This window comes from Eptesicus fuscus, chromosome 4 (genome assembly GCF_027574615.1).
Source record: "Eptesicus fuscus isolate TK198812 chromosome 4, DD_ASM_mEF_20220401, whole genome shotgun sequence".
NCBI classification, from domain to species: Eukaryota; Metazoa; Chordata; class Mammalia; order Chiroptera; family Vespertilionidae; genus Eptesicus; species Eptesicus fuscus.
Window position 1 is genome coordinate 33,171,958 of NC_072476.1, and position 23,754 is coordinate 33,195,711.

At 50.0% G+C, this 23,754-nt stretch overlaps 2 protein-coding genes across 5 annotated transcripts in view; one reads left to right on the forward strand and one right to left on the reverse strand.

Annotated features, from left to right (window-relative positions):
* POP7 (POP7 homolog, ribonuclease P/MRP subunit) lies at nucleotides 1–14,043 on the reverse strand. 4 transcript variants are annotated; one of them, XM_054714885.1, is made up of 2 exons: nucleotides 13,946–14,043; nucleotides 1–691 (listed from the first exon to the last, which is right to left on the reverse strand). In XM_054714885.1, exon 2 carries the CDS (start codon nucleotides 679–681, stop codon nucleotides 259–261), a length of 423 nt encoding a protein of 140 aa, XP_054570860.1. In that variant the 5' UTR covers nucleotides 682–691; nucleotides 13,946–14,043; the 3' UTR covers nucleotides 1–258. The 4 variants fall into 4 exon arrangements, with proteins under 4 accessions (XP_054570860.1, XP_054570861.1, XP_028001045.1 ...); XM_054714886.1 differs by lacking the exon at nucleotides 13,946–14,043 and adding an exon at nucleotides 13,724–13,847; XM_028145244.2 differs by lacking the exon at nucleotides 13,946–14,043 and adding an exon at nucleotides 12,650–13,011.
* The window catches only part of GIGYF1 (GRB10 interacting GYF protein 1), a 15,359-nt gene continuing 4,704 nt past the window's right edge, over nucleotides 13,100–23,754 (forward strand). Inside the window, exons 1-19 of the mRNA XM_054714884.1 lie at nucleotides 13,100–13,324; nucleotides 16,469–16,597; nucleotides 18,103–18,331; nucleotides 19,027–19,161; nucleotides 19,252–19,310; nucleotides 19,425–19,532; nucleotides 19,627–19,756; nucleotides 19,865–19,960; nucleotides 20,095–20,206; nucleotides 20,316–20,424; nucleotides 20,788–20,828; nucleotides 21,051–21,221; nucleotides 21,443–21,696; nucleotides 21,827–21,935; nucleotides 22,460–22,597; nucleotides 22,793–22,893; nucleotides 23,094–23,265; nucleotides 23,387–23,553; nucleotides 23,653–23,753. Coding sequence (XP_054570859.1) covers nucleotides 19,498–19,532; nucleotides 19,627–19,756; nucleotides 19,865–19,960; nucleotides 20,095–20,206; nucleotides 20,316–20,424; nucleotides 20,788–20,828; nucleotides 21,051–21,221; nucleotides 21,443–21,696; nucleotides 21,827–21,935; nucleotides 22,460–22,597; nucleotides 22,793–22,893; nucleotides 23,094–23,265; nucleotides 23,387–23,553; nucleotides 23,653–23,753 — 1,736 coding nt within the window. The 5' untranslated portion in view covers nucleotides 13,100–13,324; nucleotides 16,469–16,597; nucleotides 18,103–18,331; ... (1 more) ...; nucleotides 19,252–19,310; nucleotides 19,425–19,497. The remainder of the gene's footprint in view (nucleotides 13,325–16,468; nucleotides 16,598–18,102; nucleotides 18,332–19,026; nucleotides 19,162–19,251; nucleotides 19,311–19,424; nucleotides 19,533–19,626; nucleotides 19,757–19,864; nucleotides 19,961–20,094; nucleotides 20,207–20,315; nucleotides 20,425–20,787; nucleotides 20,829–21,050; nucleotides 21,222–21,442; nucleotides 21,697–21,826; nucleotides 21,936–22,459; nucleotides 22,598–22,792; nucleotides 22,894–23,093; nucleotides 23,266–23,386; nucleotides 23,554–23,652; nucleotide 23,754) is intronic.

Here is a 23,754-nt window from a genome sequence, read left to right on the forward strand (position 1 = left end):
TGAATGGACGCTAACACAACTCGACACTTTTTATTGTCTAGGACAATGGTTGGTTACAGACCACAAAGACTCAGGAGGGCCTAGTGCTTGGGCCCAACCAGAGACACTCTTTCCCTCTCAATTCAGAATCCTTTGGGCTATGAGGAGACAGGCTTTTCCTGACTCTGGCAGGAGGTCCATGACAGCACTCAGTACAAGGAGAGTCATACCTGAGCCTAGCTGAGGGTGGCTGGATAAAGTGAGCCAGACTCATTTTAATTACTTTGGTGTGACCCTGAAAACTCGGATGTGGATGGCCGAGTTGTTTCTGATGCGGGTCAGCGGCTCTCGTGTATCAGTCTCTGGTTCCAGATCATCAACAAGCTCCACTGTGGAGGTATTGGCAGCCACCTGCAAGGAGCCGAAGCTGCCCGCCTGCAGCTGTAGGGCAATGTTGATTGCACGATTGATGGCCAGGCCCAAGCCATGAATGTAGATCTCAGTGCATGCGTTCTGACCCCGCGCCCCACCGTCCAGCAGCTTCTGGCAGCGGACCAGCTGGGCCTTAAAGTCAGTCTTCATGTTGACATAAATGTCATTGGGCCTCCGGGGCAGGCGGTGAGGCAGTCGCTTCCGAAGGGTGTACTCCACTGGATCCAGCTCAGGCTCGCCGGCCCCACGGTGCTCTCGGTTTTCTGCCATGTGGCGTGCCCTGGCCGAGGGGCGAGGGAGAGACAAGATCAGCGAGGGGTGACAAGCGACTTCGCTTACTTTTCTACTCCATTTCCTGTCCAAAAGGTGTAACCAGGAGGGGGCGCACTCAGTGCCCCTCTTCGCTTCCGGCCTCAGTCCCCGCCCATGACCCCCGAGCTTCCGCCTATCTTCCACCGCCAGCTCCATTCATTCATTACATCGCCCCCAACCTCAAGCCCCTCCACCACCCGCTTCCCTGACTCTTTCGTGCCTCCCCGCTCCGGTCCAGGGCGGCCTCCTTGCATACGCGGCCCTTTCCCCTGCCAGGTCACTTACGTGTGGTGCCAACCGGCCTAATGGAGGGTGCAGCCAGGACCCCAGACCCGAAGAAGTGAAGGAAAGGGGCGCTCAACAGGAACGCCAGATCGCGGGCGACACCGGCCCTCTGCGAGATGCACGAATCGCCTCGCCGGCCTCCGTGTTCCCCGCCCCTAGTCCCGAGCCGCTCGAGCCCCCGCGCGAGGAGTCTGAGTAACGCGAGGCTTCCGGGCGTGACGGGATCTACCACGTGTCTCCGAGGCGGGCCCGGGGGCAGGGGGCGGGTACCAAGCCAGAGGAGGAGGCGGCCAGCTTCCCCGGGCCAGACCAAGTTCCTGGCCCTCGGAGGGGTCCTGGGGTGAGAGAGGGGTCTTGTGGGGGCGGTGGGGAACGCGGCTATTCTAGGGGCGTGAAGAATGCGGGTGAGGGTCTTGCAATGACAGCAGGGAATGCAGGGAACTCAGAAGAATGGGATCGCCAAGGAGCCTAAAGACAAGGCTGGGCTCCGGCATCCATCGCAGTTCCTCTGGTCAGAGGAGGCGTGACAGAGTTGACAGAACTGAACTCTCGCCCAAAGTCCCTGCGGCCCGAATACGGAGGGGGGCACTGAATGGTGAGGGGTGGCCCTCGACAGAGGACAGCGTCCCTGGACTCCCCTGCAGTTCACGGGGACCTGCCCCTCTCCCATGCCTGTTGCCGGCCTGACCCCGGGCCCACCCTTGAGGATCCAAGCTATGAGGCCCAGGTTTCACGATTCCCTGGGGGTACGCTAACTCACCCCCCTCAACTATCATCCACCGGTTCTTTGGTGGCTTCCCGAGACCTGGGAGAAGGGACGTGCGCCCCCTAGCGGGCAGGGCAAGGCGAAGCGCTGGGGGGCGGGGTGCTCCTGGCTCCCTAAGACCAGTGGGGAGAAGTTCTCTGCCCAGATTGGTGCAGCTTCTGGAGAGTTCCCTTTGGAAATGCGTTAGACCTGCATTGGGGGTCTCGAACTACTCTGCTTGAGTTTTCCCATCATTCAAATGGGGTAATTCCTGTCTTGCCATGCAGTTGTGAAGTCCAATATAACCTGGTAAACTGGAAGCCTACATAAGTGAGTTGGAATTTTTATGGCCCCCAGACCACTCTCTAGTTGCCTAGGGTGGAGTCTAACCTTATTTTACTGCAGGTTAGAAAGAACTCCCAGCACTAGTTAAATCCCATAGTTCTCTTCTTTTTACCTTCAGATTCTTTCATTAACCACCAGTTTGGAAGGTAATGAGGGAGGGCGAGGTAGGTGAGGAGGAAAGGCTGGCTACAACCCTGTTCTGCCTCAGAAGTGACACCTGAGCTGAGTTTTAATGGACCAATAGTTCTTCCGGGAACCAAGGAGTACTCTGAAACAACAGCTCAGTATTTTTAAAAGAAGGGAAGCATAATCTATGCTTCTACCTCAAGGAATTAGAAAAAGAAGACCCAAATAAAGCCAAAGCAATAAGATGGGAGGAAATAATAAAGAGCAAAAATCAATGATACATAGAAAGACAATAAAGAAACTCAACTCAGAAGCTTTGAAAAGATAAATAAAATTGATTATTAGAAATGAAAGTGGGAATAGCCCTAAAGATCTCTCATACACTGAAAGATACTAAGAGAATAATACAAACAACTCTACATACATAAATTTGACAACTTAGGTGAAATCGACCAATTCCTAGAAAACCACAACCAACCAAACTCACCCAAGATTAAATTGATAATCTGAATAGCCCTATAACTATTAATTTAATCAATAGCTTTAAGAAAAACCTCTAGAAAGAGAAATATCTAGGTCCAGATGGTTTCACTGGTGAATTCTACCAAAGAAGAAATAACACGAATTATACACACAATATCTTTCAGAAAACAGAGTAGGAAGGAACATTTCCCAACTAATTTTATGAGGTCAAAACTAGGCAAATACAAAAGAAGAAAACTACAGACTAACATCTCTCCTGAACAAAGATGCAAAAATCCTCAACAAAATGTTAGCAAATTGAATTCAACAGTAGTCTCCCTTTATCCCTGGTTTCACTCTCCAAGGTTTCAGTTGCCCATGGTCAACTTGCTTCTGATAATGTTACATGGGCTTCTGATAATATTACAGAAATAATTCATAAGTGCCCTGACCGGTTTGGCTCAGTGGATAGAGTGTTGGCCTGCGGACTGAAGGGTCCTGGGTTCGATTCCGGTCAAGGGCATGTACCTTGGTTGTGGGCACATCTCCAGTGGAGGGTGTGCAGGAGGCAGCTGATTGATGTTTCTCTCTCATCAATGTTTCTGACTCTCAATCCCTCTCCCTTCCTCTCTGTAAAAAAAATCAATAAAATATATTTTTTTAAAAAGAAATAATTCATAAGTTTGAAACAGCGTGCTGCTCTTAATAGTGTGATGAAATCTCGCCTTCCTGATTCAATCCTTTGTCCAGCATATCCACAATGTATAAACTACCCATCCATTAATCACTTTGAAGCCATCTTAGTTATCAGATCAACTGTCGAGGTAGCCCTTATTTTACTTAATGACCCCAAAGAGCAAGAGTAGTGAGGCTGGCAATTCAGATATGCCAAAGAGAAGCCATAAAGTGCTTCCTTTAAGTGAAAATCTATGTATGTATAAGAAAAAATAGAGTATTACATTTATACCATAGAATACTATGCAGCAGTAAAAAAGAAGGATCTCTTACCCTTTGAGACAGCATGGAGGTACCTGGAAAGTGTTATGCTAAGCGAAATAAGTCAGAGAAAGATAAGTATCACATGATTTCACTCATATGTGGAATCTAATGAACAAAATAAACTGGTGAACAAAACAGATCCAGAGACAAAGAGGCACAGAACAGATAGCAGAATCTCAGTGGGAAGGTGGGGAAGGAAGGGTGGGTGGGAAGTGATCAACCAAAGAACTTGTATGCATATACATATGCATAACCCATGGACACAGACAATAGTGTGGTGAAGGCCTGGGATGGGAGCAGAGGCGGACTAGAAGGGGTCAATGGGGGACAATAGGGGGACATATGTAATACTTTCAACAATAAAGATTAAAAAATAAAAGAAAAACACAGTATCTATATATCTATATCTATCTATCTATCTATCTATCTATCTGTGTTTAGGTAGCCACTTGGGTCTTGGAATGTATCCCCAGCAGATAAGTGGGGACTATTATATATAAAAAGAATTATAAACCATGACCAAGTGAAGCTGATTTCAAAGATGGTTCAATATAAGAAAACCAATCAACATATCTATCACATTATGCCTCCCTTTTGTTGGAAGCTTTCAGACTTAGAGCATTAAGCAGTGAGCGCCCTCTCTGGGGATTGAGTTTTCCCTGGAAAAGGCAGCAAGAACTGTGACCAAGAGTTTGTCTTCAGAATTGTGACCACTAGGTTTCAGGGGGGAAAGGAAAAAAAAAAAATGTTTTGTATGTAATAGCGTTTTACTTTTTTCTCTCCCTTTTCTCAGTTCTTCCCTGCCTTTAACTAATAAAGAATGTGGAGATAGAAACAGTTCTCTCTAAGGTTCTCCTAATTTGTGACTTAACATTTTTGGCCTGGGTGGGGCCGGAGAGCTGATGCTTCTCCAGGACAAAGGGCCTCGCTTTGTGCATCAGTGTGGAAGTTAAACAAAAAGCGTAGGTGAGATTTTTGTTGGCTATTTTAAAAGTGTGTCATTAATATAAGACATTTTATATTCATAGTATTTAATCTTTCTCACTTGTAAAAAACAAGAAAAACAGCAGGTAAATATTCCTATAGAAAACAGCAGAGCTTTAAGGTCCATTTCCATTTTAAGTCCATTTGTTTTGCCAGTGTATTCATGTTCAGGTCTGTTGTACTAATGTTATTTATTAATTTTTTTCATTTATATACAGTTAACTAAAGAGCTTTTTCAAGCACCCATGTCTGTAAAGTATTTTTTTAAACATATTTTTTATTGATTTCAAAGAGGAAGGGAGAGAGAGAGAAAAAAACATCAATGATGATAGAGAATCACTGATTGACTGCCTCCTGCACACCCACTACTGGGGATCAAGACTGCAACTTGGGCATGTGCCCTTGACCAGAATGGAACCTGGGACCTTTCAGTCCACAGGCCGACACTCTATCCATTGAGCCAAACCGGCTAGGGCTGTAAAGTATTTTTAAATAAAGTGTGTGTGTGTGTGTGTGTGTGTGTGTGTGTGTGTGTAGATAGATAGATAGATAGATAGATATCACATTAACAGTCTAAAGAAAAAAGTTCACATGATCATTTCAATTTATGCAGAAAAACTATTTAACATAATTAAGCATTCCATTTATGATTAAAAAAAATGTTAGGCAAACAAAGAATAGAAGAAACTTCTTCAACCTGATAAAGAGCATCTACAAAAAACCTACAACTACCATTATACTTAATGGTAAAAGACTGGCCATCTTTCTTTTTGTTTTTATTTTATTGATTTCAGAGAGGGAGAGGGAGAGGGAGAGAGAGATAGGAAGAAACATCAATGATGAGAGAATCATCAATCAGCTGCTTCTTGCATGACCCCTACTGAGGATTGAGCCAGCAACCTGGTATGTGCCCTGACTCGGAATCAAACCATGACCTCCTGGTTCATAGGCCCACACTCAACCACTGAACCACTCAGGCCGGGCATGGCCACCTTTCTTTGAAAAGACTGTCTTCTCTCACCACTCTTATTCTTGGAAGTTCCAGCCAATGCAATAAGGCAAGAAAAGGATATAGATTGGAAAGGAAAATATAGAACTGTCTCTATTTGCAGATGACATGATTATATACATAAAAAATCCCAAGAGTCTATAAAAAAACTTATAATTAATAAATGAGTTTAGGAAGTTTGCAGTATACAAGATTAACATATAAAAAAATCAATTGTGCCGAAACCGGTTTGGCTCAGTGGATAGAGCGTCGGCCTGCGGACTGAGGGGTCCCAGGTTCGATTCCGGTCAAGGGCATGTGCCTTGGTTGCAGGCACATCCCCAGTAGGGGGTGTGCAAGAGGCAGCTGGTCGATGTTTCTCTCTCATCGATGTTTCTAACTCTCTATCCCTCTCTCTTCCTCACTGTAATAAATCAATAAAAATATTTTTAAAAAAATCAATTGTATTTCTATACACTGGCAATAAACAATTGGAAACTAAATTTTAAAACACAATCATACCATTTATAGTTACCGCAGAGATGGGGGAGGTGGGAGAAATATTTACATATACATCTAACAAAACACCTACAAAATCTAGATGCTAAAAATCTACAAATGTTGATGAAAAAAATAAAAAATTTAAGTAAATACAGAGCTATACCATGTCTGTGTATTGGAAGATTTAACAGTAAAGATATCAATTCTCTTCAAATTGATTTCCAGCTTTAATACAATTCCTATGAAAATCCCAGCAAGAATTTTTGCAGATTTAAACAAGTTTGTTGTAAAAGTTATATGGAAAGACAAGAAAAGTTAAAGCAATTTTGAAAAAGAAAGAGTTGGAATCATACTCCCTGATTTTAATACTTAAAATATAAACACAATATCAAGACAGTGTGGTATTTGCCAAGGGATAGACACAAAAATCAGTAAAATGGAACGGAGAACCCAGAAATTGATTCACACAAGTACAGCCAGCTGATTTTGACAATAGTGTAAAATCAGTTGAATGGGGAAAGAAAGTCTTTTCAGCAAATGGTGTTAAAGCAATTGGACAAACAGGCAAAGAACTGAACCTCAGCTCTATGGAAAAAATTCACACAAAATGGATGATAAGTCTAAATATAAAATGTAAACCTTTCAGAGGAAAACATAGGTAAATATCTTCACGACATAGGGTCAGGTGAAGAGTTTTTTGACACAACTCCAAAAGCACCACGTATTATTAAACAAAAAGATTGATAAACTGTGTCAACCAAAATTAAAAAAACGTTTACTCTGTGAAAGAGCACATTAATACGATGAAAAGAGGAGCCACGGACTGGGAGAAAATATTTGCAAATCATATATCTGACAAAGGACTTGTATCCAGAATATATATAGAACACTCTAAATTCAAGAATTAGAAAACAGGCAGAAGTCTTTTAAAAATATATATAAATTTCTTTATTGATTTCAGAGAGGAAGGGAGAGAGAGAGATAGAAACATCAATGATGAGAGAGAAACATTGATGATCTGCCTCCTGCGCACCACCTACTGGGGATTGAGCCTACAACCTGGGCATGTGCCCTTGACTGGAATCGAACCCAGGACCCTTCAGTCCGCAGGTCGATGCTCTATCCACTGAGCCAAACCGGCTAGGGCTAGGCAAAAATCTTGATGAGATACTATCAAGATGCCAAAAAAAAGCACATACAGCATTCAATATCATTAGCCATTAAAACCATGATGACTACTACACACCTATTAGAATATCCAAAATAAAAATCTTTCACAATACCAAGTGCTGACAAGAATGCAGAGAAACTTGTCATACATATGTATGGATCTCTCATATACCACTTGTGGAAATGTTAAATGATATAGCCACTTAGGAAAACAGTTTGGCAGTTTCTTGTAAAGCTTAACATATACTCACCATATGACCCAGCAAGAACTCTCCTGAGCATTTAAAACCTGTACACGCATGTCCATAGCAGTTTTAGTTATAATATCCCAAACTGGAAACAAGCCAGGTGTCTTTCAGTAGGAGAATAGTTAAAAAAAACTGTGGTACATCCACACCATGGAATACTACTCAGCAATAAAGGTGGGATCAAGGAGCCCTGTTAGATGGTTGGATTACTGGTAACATCATAGAATACCATGCTAAGCAGCTCATAGTTAGTGTGGAAGGCAAACTAGATGTGAAAAATAGTATGACCAGTGGGGAGAAAGTACAGGAATTTGGTAGACCCCCAAGGGGAGATAGCCAATAAGACCTTGGGGGAAGCAATGGCTAAGCTGAGACAGAATTTCTAGCAGTGGGACTCATATCCTGTGTAGTTCCTCCTATTACGAAGAGGAGGTCTAGAAGGACTAAGTCATTGGAGATAGGAGAGGAGAGTAGGAACCAGCAAAGGACTCAGGAGCAGCTAGTGAGATAGGAGGAAATCCAAGGGAGTATGGAAGCCAGGTGAAGAAAGCATTTTCTGGAGGAGGGAGTGATTGATTCTGTCATATGCTGCTGAGAGGCCACATATGATACTGGGCCAGTGGATTTAGCAATGTGGGTCACTTGATAAGAAATTACATTTGGTGGACCAAAGAACTTAGTAGAAACTAATTCTGAATGCAATAAATTAAAGCCCATTTTGTCTGATAATTAAAAATAAGGATAATTTGTGAACGGTTGTGTGTCTTTTCTTTTTTTTTTTTTTTTAATATATATTTTATTGATTTTTTACAGAGAGGAAGGGAGAGGGAGAGAGAGCCAGAAACATCAATGAGAGAGAAACATCGATCATCCGCCTCCTGCACATTCCCCACTGGGGATGTGCCCACAACCAAGGTACATGCCCCCGACCGGAATCGAACCCGGGACCCTTACAGTCCGCAGGCCAACGCTCTATCCACTGAGCCAAACCGGTTAGGGCGGTTAAGTTGTGTGTCTTTTCATGTTATCTAAAATATGTTTTCCAAACTTTGACATCCAGATAAATATAAAGGTTCACAATTAGTTGGGTGAAGCCAAGCTCTGTAATGAGCTGCTTTGACACTAAGATGGTCCTTACCTAAAACATTTCATTGAAGGTAAACACCACAGAGGAATCTTCCATTAGGAAAAAAGGCAGAGCTTGGCTGTTTAGTCTTTTTTTTTTTTTTTTTTGTGGGGCATGAATCTTCTATTTTTATTTTTTAAAGCTTGTTTTTTATTGACGATAGTATTACAGATGTCCCCTATTCCCCTCCCCCCATCACCCTCCACCCAGCCCCCCCTTGGCTGTTTAGTCTTATTTGAGACCTTCCTTTCATCTAGATTAATCATCTAACTAAATCTCTGTTTAGTTCAAAAGCTTGCAAATTTAAAACAACACAGACCAAGACATTTTACAGCATAGTATCTGAATAAAAAATATTTTATGTCCAAGTGATTTGTTTGTAAACTTTTCCTCTAATACTGCACGAGAGGTTATCTGATACTAGAGGCCCAGTGCATGATTGAATCATGCACATGTAGGGTCCCCTACACACTTTCGCTTTCCATCGCGGGGGAGCTGGGTGCCTGTCTGCTGGTGCACCACGCCTTTCAGAAGCCTCCGGCTCGGTGGAGGCTTCTGAAAGGCCTGGTGCCTGAGCGGACAGGCACCCAGCTCCCCCGCTTTTGATGGTCCACGGTGGGACGTCAGCTCGCTGCCCCAGAGGCCCCTTCTGTGCCGCAGCACAGCCATGGCGCAGACGCTGAGCGCGCCGCTGCTGGGGACTCGAGCTCAGCGTCCCGCTGGCCCAATCGGCTACCCCGGCCACCCCGAGTCCTGCCCCCTGCGCCTCCCGCTGGCCCAATCGTGGGCGTAGCGGAGTGATGGTAATTTACATATTACCATTTTATTAGGTAGGATAGTTTCCTTTCTCAGAGAGGGAGCTTATAGGATTCATTTCCATAGTGTTATCATCAGCACCACGGTTGGTTCCCATTTTACAGTCGGGGGACAGGACTTGCCCAGGGTCACAGATTGGCACACAGGAATGATGGGGGATCATTCCAATTTTATACCGTGGAGTCAGTCTTGCTCTTTTTTTTTTTTTTTTTTTTTTCATTCTCATTGGCAGTTTTGCTCTTCTTGACTCACTGCATCTAGTGAGTGCTACACTTGGATCAAAACCATTTCCATGGTAGCATTCAAGGCCTGAACTGAAATTTCACTTCACTTCTCGTCTAACTAGCAATCCAGGTCCTCTTCTCCCATCAGCCTGCATTGTCACTATTCTCAAGGGGATGCCCACTTTTCCTAAATGTACCTAAATCTTGCCCTTCCTTTCAGCTCAGCACAAGCCACCACTGTCACCTACTGCTTGCTCCCAGTGCACAGAGGTCCCTTTGCCCATGTACCATTTCTCCACCATAATTTACAATCTCACATTTGCTAATCTATACTAATAAAATGGTAATATGCTAATTAGACCAGGAGACTGGGAGACCGGACGTCCTTCAGACAAAGCCATGGTGGCAGGGCCAAGGCATAGGTGGATAGGGGCAAGCAGGTCGGCGGGGGGGGGGGGGGGGGCACTTGGGGGGTGACCAGGCTGGGAGGGGGGCAGTTGGGGGGCGAGCAGGTCAGCAGGTGGGGGCAGTTGGGGAGTGACCAGGCCGGCAGGGGGACAGTTGGGGGGTGACCAGGCAGGCCAGCAGCGGGGTAGTTGGGCGACGACCAGGCAGGTCAGCAGGGGGGCAGTTAGGGGGCCATGAGCCAGTCGGGGAGGGCAGTTGGGGGCCATGAGGCCAGCAGGGGAGGGCAGTTGGGAGCTATCAGGGCAGCAGGGGAGGGCAGTTGGGGGCCATCTGGCTGGCAGGGGAGGGGTTAGGCGGCAATCAAGCCAGTAGGTAGGCAAGTGGTTAGGATCCAGTGGTCCCAGATTGTGAGAGGGATATCCAACTGCCAGTTTAGGCCCCATCCCTGCGGGATCCCGGATTGGAGAGGGTGCAGGCCGGGCTGAGGGACCCCTTCCCTCTCCCATGCACGAATTTCATGCACTAGGACTCTAGTCTATATATATAAAAGCCTAATATGCTAAGTGTCCGACTGTTCGGTCGACCACTCAACCAGTTGCTATGATGTGCACTGACCACCAGGGGACAGATGCTCCGACTGGTAGGTTAGCTTGCTGCTGGGGTCCAGCAGATTGAGACTGGGCAAGACGTCCCAGACACACTCTGGACCCCTCCTGTGGTTCCTCCCCAGCCGGCCGGCCCCCATCGGCCACCATCGAGGACTGGGCGAGACAGCCCGATTGGGCCCCAATCGCTGGCCAGGCTGAGGGACCCCATCCGTGCACAAATTCGTGCACTGAGCCTCTAGTTAATAATAAGATATGCTAAGACCTCACTCATTCAGAAGTTAGACTGCTAACTTCCAACTACCCAGAACACAATCTAGCAAAGTTAAAAAACAAACAAAAAGCAACAACAAAAGCTTAAAAAAATGTTTTTTTTAATCCTCACCGGAGGATATCTTTCCATTGATTTTTAGAGAGAGTGGAAAGGAGGGGAAGAGGCAGAGAGAGAAACACTGATGTGAATTGGTTGCCTCCTACAGGCACCCCGACTAGGGCCAGGGCCAGGGAATGAGCCTGCAACTGAAGTATATGCCCTAGTCAGGAATCCAACCCAGGACCCTTCAATTCGCGGGTCGACGTTCTATCCACCGAGCAACCGGCTAGGGCCGTGGTCAGCAAACTGCGGCTTGCGAGCCACATGCGGCTCTTTGGCCCCTTGAGTGGGGCTCTTCCACAAAATACCACGGCCTCGGCGAGTCTATTTTGAAGAAGTGGCGTTAGAAGAAGTTTAAGTTTAAAAAATTTGGCTCTCAAAAGAAATTTCAATCGTTGTACTGTTGATATTTGGCTCTGTTGACTAATGAGTTTGCTGACCACTGGCTAGGGCAAAAAGCTTTTGAGTAAAAAAACAAACAAAAATACCCCAACTGTCTGGTTGAGGGGTGACCAGGCAGGCCGGCAGGGGGGTAGCTGGGGGATGACCAGGCAGGCCAGCAGGGGGGCAGTTGGGGGACGAGCCTATTCTAGGAGAAAAATTCTGATCCAAGACTGGATTCTGTTGATACATTTTCATACAGTGTTAATAATCTGAATATTGTGGACTGTGTGTAATCAAAAGCCGCTATTAACTAACATTTGTGGAGTACTTGCCCTATGCCAAGCACTGTGTTAAGTGCTTTATTATATAATCCAGAGGAGAGAGATTAATATTTTGTCCAAGGCCACAGTTGGTAATGGATGGAACCAGGACAGGAGCCCTTGCTTTAAACAACTGCCATTTTCCAGCCTGTTTGACGGACAACAGAGGCAGGGATCCTGTCTGCAAGAAAAACAAGGGAACTGGGGAAAAAAAAAAAAAAAACGGACACTAAAACTACAAATGCATAGAAGCCCTGGGGGGGAGAGGAAGGGATTCGGTGCAGGAACAAAAGGCTTTACTGGTTCTCCTAAGGTCCGCTATTGGTTATGGCACAAGTCTGAACTGACTTTCCCTGTTTTGAAGAGGATTATTTTGTATTTGGTAACAGCTATTTTAGGAAGCTGGGCGGTAGGATATACATTCTAGAATGACTTCCAAGGAAAATCGTGAAAACACACAAAACTTTTTCATCCTAAAAGGTTCAGGGATTCAGAAAAATCATTCCTGAACAGCGCTTTAAACAAAGGAGGTGTCAATCTACATTTTACATTTGCATAGCAGTTACCATCCTTTCAAAGCCTTTCACATTCACATATTTTAATTATTTCAGCACTCCAGGAAGGGAGTGGAGTGGGGGCCGAGGATGGGGCCGCGAACGACATCAACTCCTCGTTACGACAAAAGAAAGTCAATTCTTAGTCAATGGCAGAGCCAGTCAAAACTCCACGTCTCTGCAGCCAGTACTGCCTCGGGCTGTTTTAAATCAGGGGGTTCCTTCACTTATTGCAGGAATCCCAGGGCACCTGAGAAACGCACCTCTCCTTCAACACAGGCGGGCTTCCTGGAGGAAGCCGACTGGCTGCTCAGAAGCCGGCGGTGTCACTCACTAGCGGCGGCCTCCACGAAGGTAGAGCGTCACGTGTCAGGGGTAGCCAGGGAGTACCCCGGGGGCACCCCCACCCCCCCGACCGCCGCGAGCCCCGCGTCACGTGACCAGACGGGCTCCCGGGTCACGTGCCGGGGGGCTTGGGGGCGGCGGGCGTGCAGGCCGCCCCAGCAGGGCACGCGGAGAGCTGGCGAGGCCGTGTGGGTCGGAGCCGGCCGGGCCGCGGCGAGAGGCGGCGGCGGCGGAGGGGGCGGCCCTGCGGCCCCGCGTCCGCGTCACGTGGTGCGAGGCGGGCAGCCATCTTGCTACAAACACAAACAGAGAGGAGCGGCCACCGCGGGAGCGCCAGCGCCCCTTCCCCTGCCGCCTCCGCCGCCCCCGGCCAGCCGCGCGCCGCCCGCCCGCCCGCCGCCGCCCACGCCCCGCGACCGGAGCCCCGCGCCTCCCGCCAGCCGTGGTAAGCGCTCGGCGGCGCCGCGGCCCCCGGCCCGGGGCAGGCCCGCCCCCGACGCCGAGGCGGCCGCGCCGAGCCTGCAAGAGCCGGAGCCAGAGCGCGGGCTGCCGGCACGGACCTTCATTGCCGCTCTCGAGGCCGCTGCCGCCCGGTGCGTCCGCCTCCTAGCCCCCCTGTCGGCCCCTTTCCCGGCGCGGCCTCCGGCGCCCCCGTCCCTCCCGGGGGGCGGCTGCCCGCGCCCCGGGCACCTGGCGCCCCTCCCTGAAGGGCACGCTGTCCTCCGGGCCGGCCCGCCTCCTTCCCACCCCCGCGCTCCTAACGGTCGTCCTCCGGCCCCTCCAAAACCCGGCCAGGGGGTCCCCGGTCTCCCCCTGCCAGCATCCTCCGCCAGACCCGCTCGAGCGCCGCCGACCCGACCGCCCCTCGCCCCCCGGAGGCTGCTCAGCGTGCCTCCGGGTTCGTGTTGGAATGAGCTGGGCCCCGCGGGTCTTCAAGTCCGAGCACTGCACTTGGGCGAACGGGGAAGCCTTCTCCTCTGCTGGGTCCTCACCTGGATTTACTTGCCGCCGGCGACACCAGTGCTTGGTCATCGGGGTCTCCCTCCTCCCGGCCGCCCGGCGGGATGGAGCACGTTAGCCTTTCCTGATGCCCGTCTGGGCGCTTCCCGGCCCGTCGCCCCTGAGGCAGCAGCTCCCCGGCTGCAGCCCCCGCCACACTGGCTTTTTCATTTTTATTTTTTCAAGTTAACTTTAAGGAGATCCTCGTGTCTTACCTCTGACTCCGTCATGACTGGGATTCCCAGTAAGCTTCCAGGTCTGGTCCGCCAGGTTGTCCCCGGGAGATGCTAAGTCAGTACTTGTTGGCCGGGTCTCTCCTGCGGCCACCCCGGCCGTCCTCCCCTCCTGCTTCTCATTACTGCTTTCCCAACCATCAGCAGCCTCTCCGCTCACGTGCCAGTTGGAACTTCTCTCCCCAGCAAGAGCCCCCAACTTGCCTCTGCAATTGAAACGGCATGGGTACCGACAGGCGGGCCCCCTTTGCGGTTCACAGTGTGTGGGAGTTTGCTTCTCTGGTTCTTTCATCTGCACTGTTCCCTGTGCGGTCCCAGGGCACCTTCCCCCGGCTCCTTCTCCAGTTGTATTCCCTGCACTGTAGGTCTAGCATGTCATTGGGAATGGTTGGGGCAGATCTGGACTTGGTGTTGCTGCCATGGCCTGGGATCCAGGTACCATATGGTGGCTACAGTCCAGTGAGTTGTGTTCTTAGACCCCCTCGTCTGGCTTTTTCAGCCAGTGGGGGTGTTAGTATTGTGTGTGATTTGATGGGTTAAAGGACCCCAGTTTGCCCTCCATTTTACGTCTGTGGTTGGAGTTTGGGATAGAAAAAAAAATAGACGCACTTTAGAGCAGAGGTGAGAAGAGGCTAGCAGTTCTGTGAAGGATTTAAAAAATTCTAACAAGAAATGTAAAATGGCTTAAAACTCACAAAGTATGCTTGAGAGTTTGGGGTGGTTCTCCAGTCTGGATAGAGTGTCTAGGGACTTCTGGGTCCCCTGCTGGGGCGGCTGCAGCCCATCCTCCTTGTTTTCCCTGGTTGGAGCCCAAGACTGGGCAAGTGGGCAGATGGGATCAAATGAGTTAAAAGTGTAAAAAGTGCTTTAAAAACTGTGAACTAGTAGACACGCTGCGCATTTGTCAGGATAGTTCAGAGAGTATAGAGCTGGGATAGCTGACCAGCCAAGAGGATTGGGCTTACACTGTGTGTGTGTGTGTGTGTGTGTGTATGTGTGTTTATAAATTTTTATTGATTTTTTTTTAAAGGGAGAGAGAGAGAGAAACATTGATCAGTTGCCTCTCCCATGTGCTTGGATGGGGGCTCAAACTCACAACCTGAATATGTATGTACCCTGCCCAGGAATTGGAACCTGACACGTTTTGGTGCATGGATGATGCTCCAACCAACCGAGGCACAGCAGCCAGGGCTTGCACCGTATTTTAAGCCTCAAAGAGTTCTCATTTACCATGCAGGGAGAATCTTCCCATCCTGACAAAGGGCGGAGTCACCTCCAACAGGCTTGAGGCTGGGCAGTTTCTCAAATGTTGGGGAATTTGGGATTCTACTTCTGTTAATAGTGGTACCTTTCTGTGCCAAGGCACATTGCTTTGGATTGGGACTAATTTTAGGGGTGATGGAATGAGGAAGTAATGTTCTTAACTTAGTGTGTACTGGGACTGCCTATTCTCTGGATCTTTACCTTCTCCTGTGAGTTCTGAACCCCAGAGAACAGGCGCCCCTCCTGTTCCTTCAAGCCTGTTGTGAGCACCCAGGATCAGTGTGTGTCCTGTCTCCTTGACTCCAGCAGGGGGCAGCCTTTTAATAGTAATAACTCAGATGCCAGGGGCGTGAGGGTATACTGAGGCCTGAGAAAGAGGAGCTGGTAGAGGAGGCAGGCAGATGGTGAGGGGTGGGGGCTAAGTTGAAAGGAGCCTATGAGGAGATCCTTAGTAGCCAGGAAAGGCCTTCTCCCCACTACTCTGCCTGCTGACTCCCACCCTTCCATGGAAAGGAATCCAAATGCTTGGCTTTGAGAGTGTGTAATAGAGAAACTTAGGGTAATTTTTTTTTAAATTTCTTTATTGATTAAGGTGTTACATATGTGTCCTTATTCTCCCATTACCCCCCCCCCCCCAACCCCCAGGATAATTTTTAAAAAAAAACCTCTTTTTCCCAAGGATTTCCCTCCTAGCAGGGTTTCAGATTTCTCTCATGGGACAGTATAATTAGGGAATTATTTCCTTGCTCTTCATCAATAAATTTGGTTTCTCTGGTCTTTCATTCTTCTCTATAAACAAAGAATAGGCATTACTTCTGCTTGTGGCATAGAGGAGGGTTTCTCAACCATGGCAATAATGACATTTTGGGCCAGCTAATTCTCTGTTGTGGAAAGCTGTCCTATGCATTATAGGATGTTTAGCAGCATCCCTGGTCTCTACCCATTAGATGCCAGTAGCACCTTCCAGTGATGCCAGTCAAACATGTCTCCAGATTTTGCCACATGTCTCCCCGCCTCTTCTCCCAAGTTGAGAACTGCTGGCTTCGAGGAAGCATGTGGAAAGATACATGCCTATTTAGAAGGGTGGAAATTATGGGAGGCATGCATGCTGCTTGGCAAGGAAGGGCCAGTCAGCTACCAGCTCTGGGACCAGGTTCTCCTCCTGGAGTCTTGGCCTTTTTCTCCAACTGCTCCTATGCTCCCCACCCCAACCCCTGACTGCTTCTCATTTTGCCTCTGCAGATATCCTGCTTTTCACACTGGGAGCCGTTTTTCTTCACTTTGCTCATTGCAACCAGGACAGAGGCAAAGGCAGCTGTGGAAAGCACCAAGGAGTGCCGCCTTTGCCCCACTCCCTGGCGGGGTGGAAGGGTGAGTTGTCCCTTTTCTGTTCCCCTCTCCCCATCGCAGCCTGCCATGCCACAGGACTCCTTCGTTCCTCTAGAAGATGGCTATTCTGGAGTGAACTGGAGGAGGCTCAGAACAGCCTCTCCTAAGATTTGTTTGAAGGAATTTGAGGTGTTTTTCTTAAAATGGGGAAGACTTAAGTTTGTGGTAGCTATCCCCAAATGCCTTTTATTGTTTTCCTTAAACCTTTTTTTTAAAAATATATTTTATTGATTTTTTACAGAGAGGAAGGGAGAGGGATAGAGAGCTAGAAACATTGATGAGAGAGAAACATCGACCAGCTGCCTCCTGCACACCCCCCACTGGGGATGTGCCCGCAACCAACGTACATGCCCTTGACCTGAATCGAACCTGGGACCCCTCAGTCCGCAGACCGACGCTCTATCCACTGAGCCAAACAGGTCTCGGCTAAACCTTTTTTTTTAATGGTGGTAAAATATAACATATGCCATTTTAATCATTTTTAAATGTAAAGTTCAGCAACATTAAATACATTCACATTGTTCAGCTATCACCACCCTCCATCTCCAGAACTTTTTCATTTGCCCCATTTCAGCTGAAACTCTGTACCCATTAAACAACTCCCCTTGTCCCAGATCCCTGCCCCCACCATTCTACTCTCTCCTCTCTTTGAATTTGAGTCCTCTAGGAATCCTACCTAATAAAATGGTAATATGTAAATTACCATCACTCCGCTACGCCCACGATTGGGCCAGCGGGAGGCACAGGGGGCGGGACTCGGGATGGCGCGAGCTCAGCGTCTGCGCCATGGCTGTGCTGCCGCACAGAAGGGGCCTCTGGAGCAGCGAGCTCACATCCCACCTCGGACCATCAAAAGCGGGGGAGCTGGGTGCCTGTCCGCTCCGGCACCAGGCCTTTCAGAAGCCTCCACCGAGCCAGAGGCTTCTGAAAGGCCTGGTGCACCAGCGGACAGGCACCCAGCTCCCCCGCGATGGAAAGCGAAAGCGTGTAGGGGACCCTACACATGCATGATTCAATCATGCACTGGGCCTCTAGTCTCATATAAGAGGAATCATACAATGTCTGTTCTTTTGTGACTGGCTTGTTTCACTTAGCACAGTCTTTAAGGTTCATCCATTGTCCAAATTACATAACGGTTGTAGCATTGAAAGAAGTAACCTTACTCTGCTGTCTGGGAGGCTTACTTGCATTCCATGAAAGGAAGAGCTTTTCAACAGACTTGTCTTCTGACGGCCATGTGTGCCGTATCGTGTTCCATCACCAGGAATGAATATCCAGCCAGAGCAGTTGTAGAAGAGATGCTCATGCTGGGAGAGGTCAGCCCCATTCTAGCTGGTCTTAAAAGCTCCATTTCATCCTGAGATGCTGGGATTCTGGGAGTGGGTACTGTGTCTGTTCTAGAGTTTTATGTTCTGGTATGCAGCTGCAGGTCAGAGAGCCTCTGCCCCTTGGCCCCTCTGGTAAAAACCCTTCTTCTTCCTTCCCAGAGTTGTGGAGTCTTGGAGTTAATGGGCATTGTGGGGGCACTCCAGTCCAGCCTTATTCCCAACCAGTGAGAGAATCCTTGCGCAGCCACCTGAGACCCTGCTTGCCCGGAACCGCCAGGGATGAGCTGCCTTCTGAGAGCATCTTTCATTGGTCCTTAGAGGGACAGGTCACTGCCAAAGCCGCCACTTCTGTCAGCCTCAGTAACTCTGAGCTTATTTGGACTTTATGGTGAGGGGCCTTCTTCCCACCTTGTATCATCATAACTTGGTTCCTTTCTTGGCTCGTTTTACTTAGGTTTGGATTCTTCCTGATTGGGAGGAAGGGGCTTTGGTGTTGGTTCCTATTTGGTAAACCAGCCCATGGGTGCACCGGCTGGGCTTGCCTTCATGAAGCCTTCAACGTGTGCCCCACCTTTGTCCCTGGAATAGCACCCCCACCCCCACTCCCCTTGTACGGGGTTTCTCTTGAAACTGAGTCTCTGGATTCTAGCTGCCAAGCAGCCAGCCCTGAAATTTTTCAGAAGGAAAGTAATTTTTCTCCCAGATTAATTTCTAATCCTTCTCTCCATAACTGACCTTTTCTCTCTCTGGAATATTTGTGGTTTCAGTGGGATTTTTCTTTTTGTTTGGTTGTTTTTGTTTTATCTTTGTCCTGAATGTCCATGCAAACCTTAACCACCCCCTTACTGAATGCCATGCCATGCAGCCAGAGTGCTGAGACCTAGAGAGGTGCCTGGAGTGTTCTCTGCCCACCTCCAGCACCTCAGTCAGGCTTTGCTGGGTGAATTAACTGTTTGTGGGACCAAACATGGGGGACAGAAATGAGAAGGAGTAGAGGCTACAGTCACCATTATGTAGGCCACAGGCAGGGAGACCCGCCTGACCCATTAATTTAACCCACCTTCTTCCCCTCGTCTCATTAAGGATTTTTCCCAGATGTGAAGGTCCCTCCCTGGGCACCACTGGTCAGACCAGCATCTAGTAGCTTGGGGCCCTGGTTCACTCAGCATAGGCTCCTGCCTGAAGAGAGGCTGGTCCGTACTCTACCTGCTGCCCAGAGTAAGGCTATCAGGTGGGTTTGGGGTGAGGGAGGGCCCCCCTGCAGAAACAGAAGGGTCCTAGCTACCCTGATTCCTACCTTACCCCTAGGTCTTCCCCTGCTGTGACTCTGGTTAGCTCATGGTGTGAGTGGCACGTGGCTGGTTTAGGTGAGTCCTTTTAGAGCCCATTACATTCCCACCAAGGTGGGGACCTATTAAGCATCCTCTCAGGGTTATCTGGGTGTGCTGTCTCTAAGCCCGGTGTCCCCTCTGCCTCCACAGGTGTTTGGAGAGTGAACTCCTGGTCCCCTCACCCCTGCTCATCTCTGATCTCTAGGACACACCCAGCTCCACAATGGCAGCAGAGACCCTCAACTTTGGGCCCGAGTGGTGAGTCACATATGCTTTGGGTGGCATGGTAAAGCCAGAAAGAATAGAGCTGCTCAAATTCCGGTCTGTCTTCTTCCCTATGTCCCTGTTCTAGGCTGAGGGCACTTTCTAGCGGTGGCAGCGTGGCCTCCCCGCCCCCTTCTCCTGCCATGCCCAAGTACAAGCTGGCTGACTATCGATATGGGCGAGAGGAGATGCTGGCTCTCTACGTCAAGGAGAACAAGGTGGGAGGGTGGGTGTAGGGAAGGGTATGTGATCCGATTGCCTGTCCTTAGTCGGTGGAGAGTTCCCAGGAGCATGTGGTATCTCGGCCCTCCTGCCCTGATTGACAGGTCCCAGATGAGCTGCAGGACAAGGAATTTGCTGCGGTGCTACAGGAGGAGCCACTGCAGCCCCTGGCACTGGAGCCGCTGACCGAAGAGGAGCAGGTGGGGCTAGGGCACTGGAGCTCCATCTTGGAGGGGCTGGATTGGGAAGACAGGTGGTGGAGGGTACAGTTCTGGACAGGGTGGGGGCAGTCAGGTACCTGGGTCCTCACTCCCACCCCTGGCTCCCTCCTCAGAGAAACTTCTCCCTGTCAGTGAACAGTGTGGCTGTGCTGAGGCTGATGGGGAAAGGGGCTGGCCCCGCCCCAGGCGGCGCCTCCCGTGGCAGGGGCAGCACTCGGAGCCGAGGTAGGGGGCTGATAACGTGTGCTGGGGTAGCAGGTGGTGGGGCCTGTGGTTTGAAGATGTGCAGAGATGATCTGGCAAATTTCCTATGTGCATCTCATTCCTGTTCCAGGTCGTGGCCGTGGTGACAGTTGCTTTTACCAAAGAAGCATTGAAGAAGGCGACGGGGCCTTTGGTCGAAACCCCCGGGAGATCCAGCGCAGCCAGAGTTGGGATGACAGGTGCAGGCTGGAAGGAGGTGGCGTAGAGGCAGAGCAGAGAAAAGCCCTAGGGTTAAGACCTTGGATCCCATGAAGAAAGGCTTAGGTCGTTGTCATTGGAGGGCAGCAGGAGAATAATCAAATAAGCCTTGGTCAGCAACTGCTCTCTCTGCCCTCTGCCCTTCCCTTCTGATTTTCTTAGTCCCCATTTGTTCTGTACCTTCTGTTCTGTGTGCCCCCTTGGGCTCTCTCCCAGGTCTGACTTTTTCCTAGGCCCCCATCCCCTCCCTCCCTTCTCAGAGCAGAATGGACAGGTGTGCAGAGATCTCAAAAGTCAGGGATGGGAAGCTGTCCTCCTTTGACCAACACCTTTCCCTCCTGCAGAGGCGAGAGGCGGTTTGAGAAGTCGGCCAGGAGGGATGGAGGTATGGATAGTGGTGAGGGAGGTTCCAGGCCCTGAAGGTCATTGAGAGGTGGGGGGAGATGGAAATGGGTGGCCCCGGTGAGGGGGGCCTTTCCTGGGGAAGGTGCGGGGTGGGGCAAGAGAACCTGGAGCTGGGCTCCTCTTGGTCAATGAGGATTATAGAAAGAGTCTTCCAGAGACTGTGGCTGCCACTCTGCTGACTGTGTCTTCCCCTGCCCCCAAGCACGATCCGGGTTTGAGGAGGGAGGGGCTGGTCCGAGGAAGGAACATGCCCGCTCAGATAGCGAGAACTGGCGTTCTCTCCGGGAGGAGCAAGAGGAAGAGGAGGAGGGCAGCTGGAGACTTGGGGCAGGACCCCGGCGAGATGGTGACCGCTGGCGTTCATCTAGCCCTGGTGAGATTGGGGTAGATGGGTGTTGTAGGGGGTGGGGAGCAGCAAGAACATCCCATGCAGGGGGCTTTCATGGCCAGGTGGAGGGAACTAAAAGTGTTCTGAGTGAGGTGGGTGGGGGAAGTCCTGGAAAGGCCGGGGGTCCCAGGGGTCCTGTGGGCAGCAGAAGAGAAGCCTCTGGCTCGACTGGGAGACTGATTCTCCTTCTGACTTTTCCTGCACAGATGGTGGCCCCCGCTCGGCTGGCTGGCGGGAACATGGGGACCGCCGTCGCAAGTTTGATTTTGATTTGCGAGGGGATCGAGGAGGGTGTGGTGAAGAGGAAGGGCGGGGTGGGGGGAGCAGCTCTCATCTCCGGAGGTGCCGAGCGCCTGATGGCTTTGATGATGACAAGGACGGGCTCCCAGAGTGGTGCCTGGATGATGAGGATGAAGAAATGGGCACCTTTGATGCCTCTGGAGCCTTCTTGCCTCTCAAGGTATCCATGAGGCGGCCAGGGGAAGACTTTTATTAGAGATTGGTGGGAACCTGCCTGATGGGGTCCTCTCACTCCCGCCTGTTTATCCTCTGCACCCTGACCTCCCACTGTATTCTCTAATCCCGTGCAGAAGGGCCCCAAGGGGTCTATTCCTGAGGAGCAGGAGCTTGACTTCCAGGGTCTGGAGGAAGAGGAGGAAGAGCCTTCCGAAGGGCTGGACGAGGAGGGAGCTGAGGCAGGTAAGCCTGCAGGGTGGAATAAGGAGAAGGCCTGAGAGCCTGAACTGGCCTAGGTTGGCAGAGGGTCCCCTCACAGGCTGGGTACTGACTGTCCACTCACCTTCAGGAGAAGGCTGCTTACAAACTCCAGAAAAGCAGGTACTGACAAGTGTGGGAAGGAACCCAGAAACAGCAGGGCTGTATTTTAAAGGCAGTGTGTCATATGAAAATCAAGCGTGATCAAAATGACCTTTGCAAATCCCTTGAAGAATCTGTAGAACATAGTAGTGAATTTATGGTATTGTGCATACAGCCCTGGACAGTGCCATGGACACATGCCAGTGTCCAGTATTATAGGGGCAAAGAGGAAGTGTGCAAAGTAGAGTTTGTGGTGTTGAGTTACTGAATGTTAGTTAAGATGACCAGAGTTAGTTGGTGGACTCTTTACCTAGAAGCCCAAGATCTGGCCATAAATGGAGGGCTTGTGCTATTTTTAAAGACTTCTGGCTCTTAGGTTTTGAAGTCTGGTAATTACCCTTTTTCAGGTGGGAAGGAACTGACCCCACTGCCACCTTCAGAGGAGAAGTCCAGCTCTCCATCCCCATTGGCTACCTTGGGCCCACTCTGGGGAGCTAATGGGGAAGGAGGTGATGCTGTGGAGAAAGACCTGCCAGTTACTGAAGGTAGCCAGACGTTGGGGCTGCCCTTTCTCTGAAACCAAGGGCTGGTGGTGAAAACCTGCCTCTTCCTTGTGGGAAGGTGGTGCACAGGCTGTTTGTGTGAGAGCTAGAGTAGAGCCTGCTTTTCTAGAAGAGGGTGGATAGGGGACTGTCTTGCACTTTCTCTGGACCCTCCATTCCACCTTCCTTTGCTCCCAGGAGATGATTTGAGGGGCATGCAGCTGAGTCCTGGAGTGGGCTCACCCCCCGGCCCGCCTGGAGATCTGGAAGATGATGAAGGCTTGAAGCACCTGCAGCAGGTTGGGTGGGGGCAGGGGGCAGGGGGCCTAAGAAGGCTCTAGGGATCCTCCCCTACAGGGGGACAGAAAGCTGTTGTCTGTCTGCTCTTCCCCATCCGTCCCACTGTGTCTAGCTCACCCTCGCTTGATCTTAGCCCCAGCCCTGTCCTGCTATTGCGTGATTGGGCAATTGAGCCTTCCCTCTCTCCCTGGGCTCCCAGGAGGCAGAGAAGCTTGTGGCATCCCTACAAGACAGCTCCCTGGAGGAGGAGCAGTTCACGGCTGCCATGCACACCCAGGGCCTGCGACACTCTGCAGCTGCCACTGCCCTCCCTCTCAGCCATGGTGCGGCCCGAAAATGGTTCTACAAGGACCCACAGGGAGAGATCCAAGGTGCCCGTGGGGAGTGGGGGGCATGCAGGAGGGGCTGCTATGGGTAGTGGCACACCATCATTGTCTTTCAGGGCTCCTCTGGCATACCTTTCTGACCAGAGCCCCCTTTCTGCCTGTCCAGGCCCCTTTACAACACAAGAGATGGCAGAGTGGTTCCAGGCGGGCTATTTCTCCATGGCCCTGCTTGTGAAGCGTGGTTGTGATGAGGGCTTCCAGCCACTTGGTGAGGTGATCAAGATGTGGGGTCGTGTCCCCTTTGCCCCCGGGCCCTCACCACCCCCGCTGCTGGTGAGCATACCCACCTTTGGGTGAGGCAGGGAGGGGAGGCAGGATGTCAACCGGTTGTGTGGAGCATAACAAGGAATACTCTCTCTCATCCTTACTCAGGGAAACATGGACCAGGAGCGGCTGAAGAAGCAGCAGGAGCTGGCAGCAGCGGCACTGTACCAGCAACTGCAGCACCAGCAGTTTCTTCAGCTGGTCAACAGG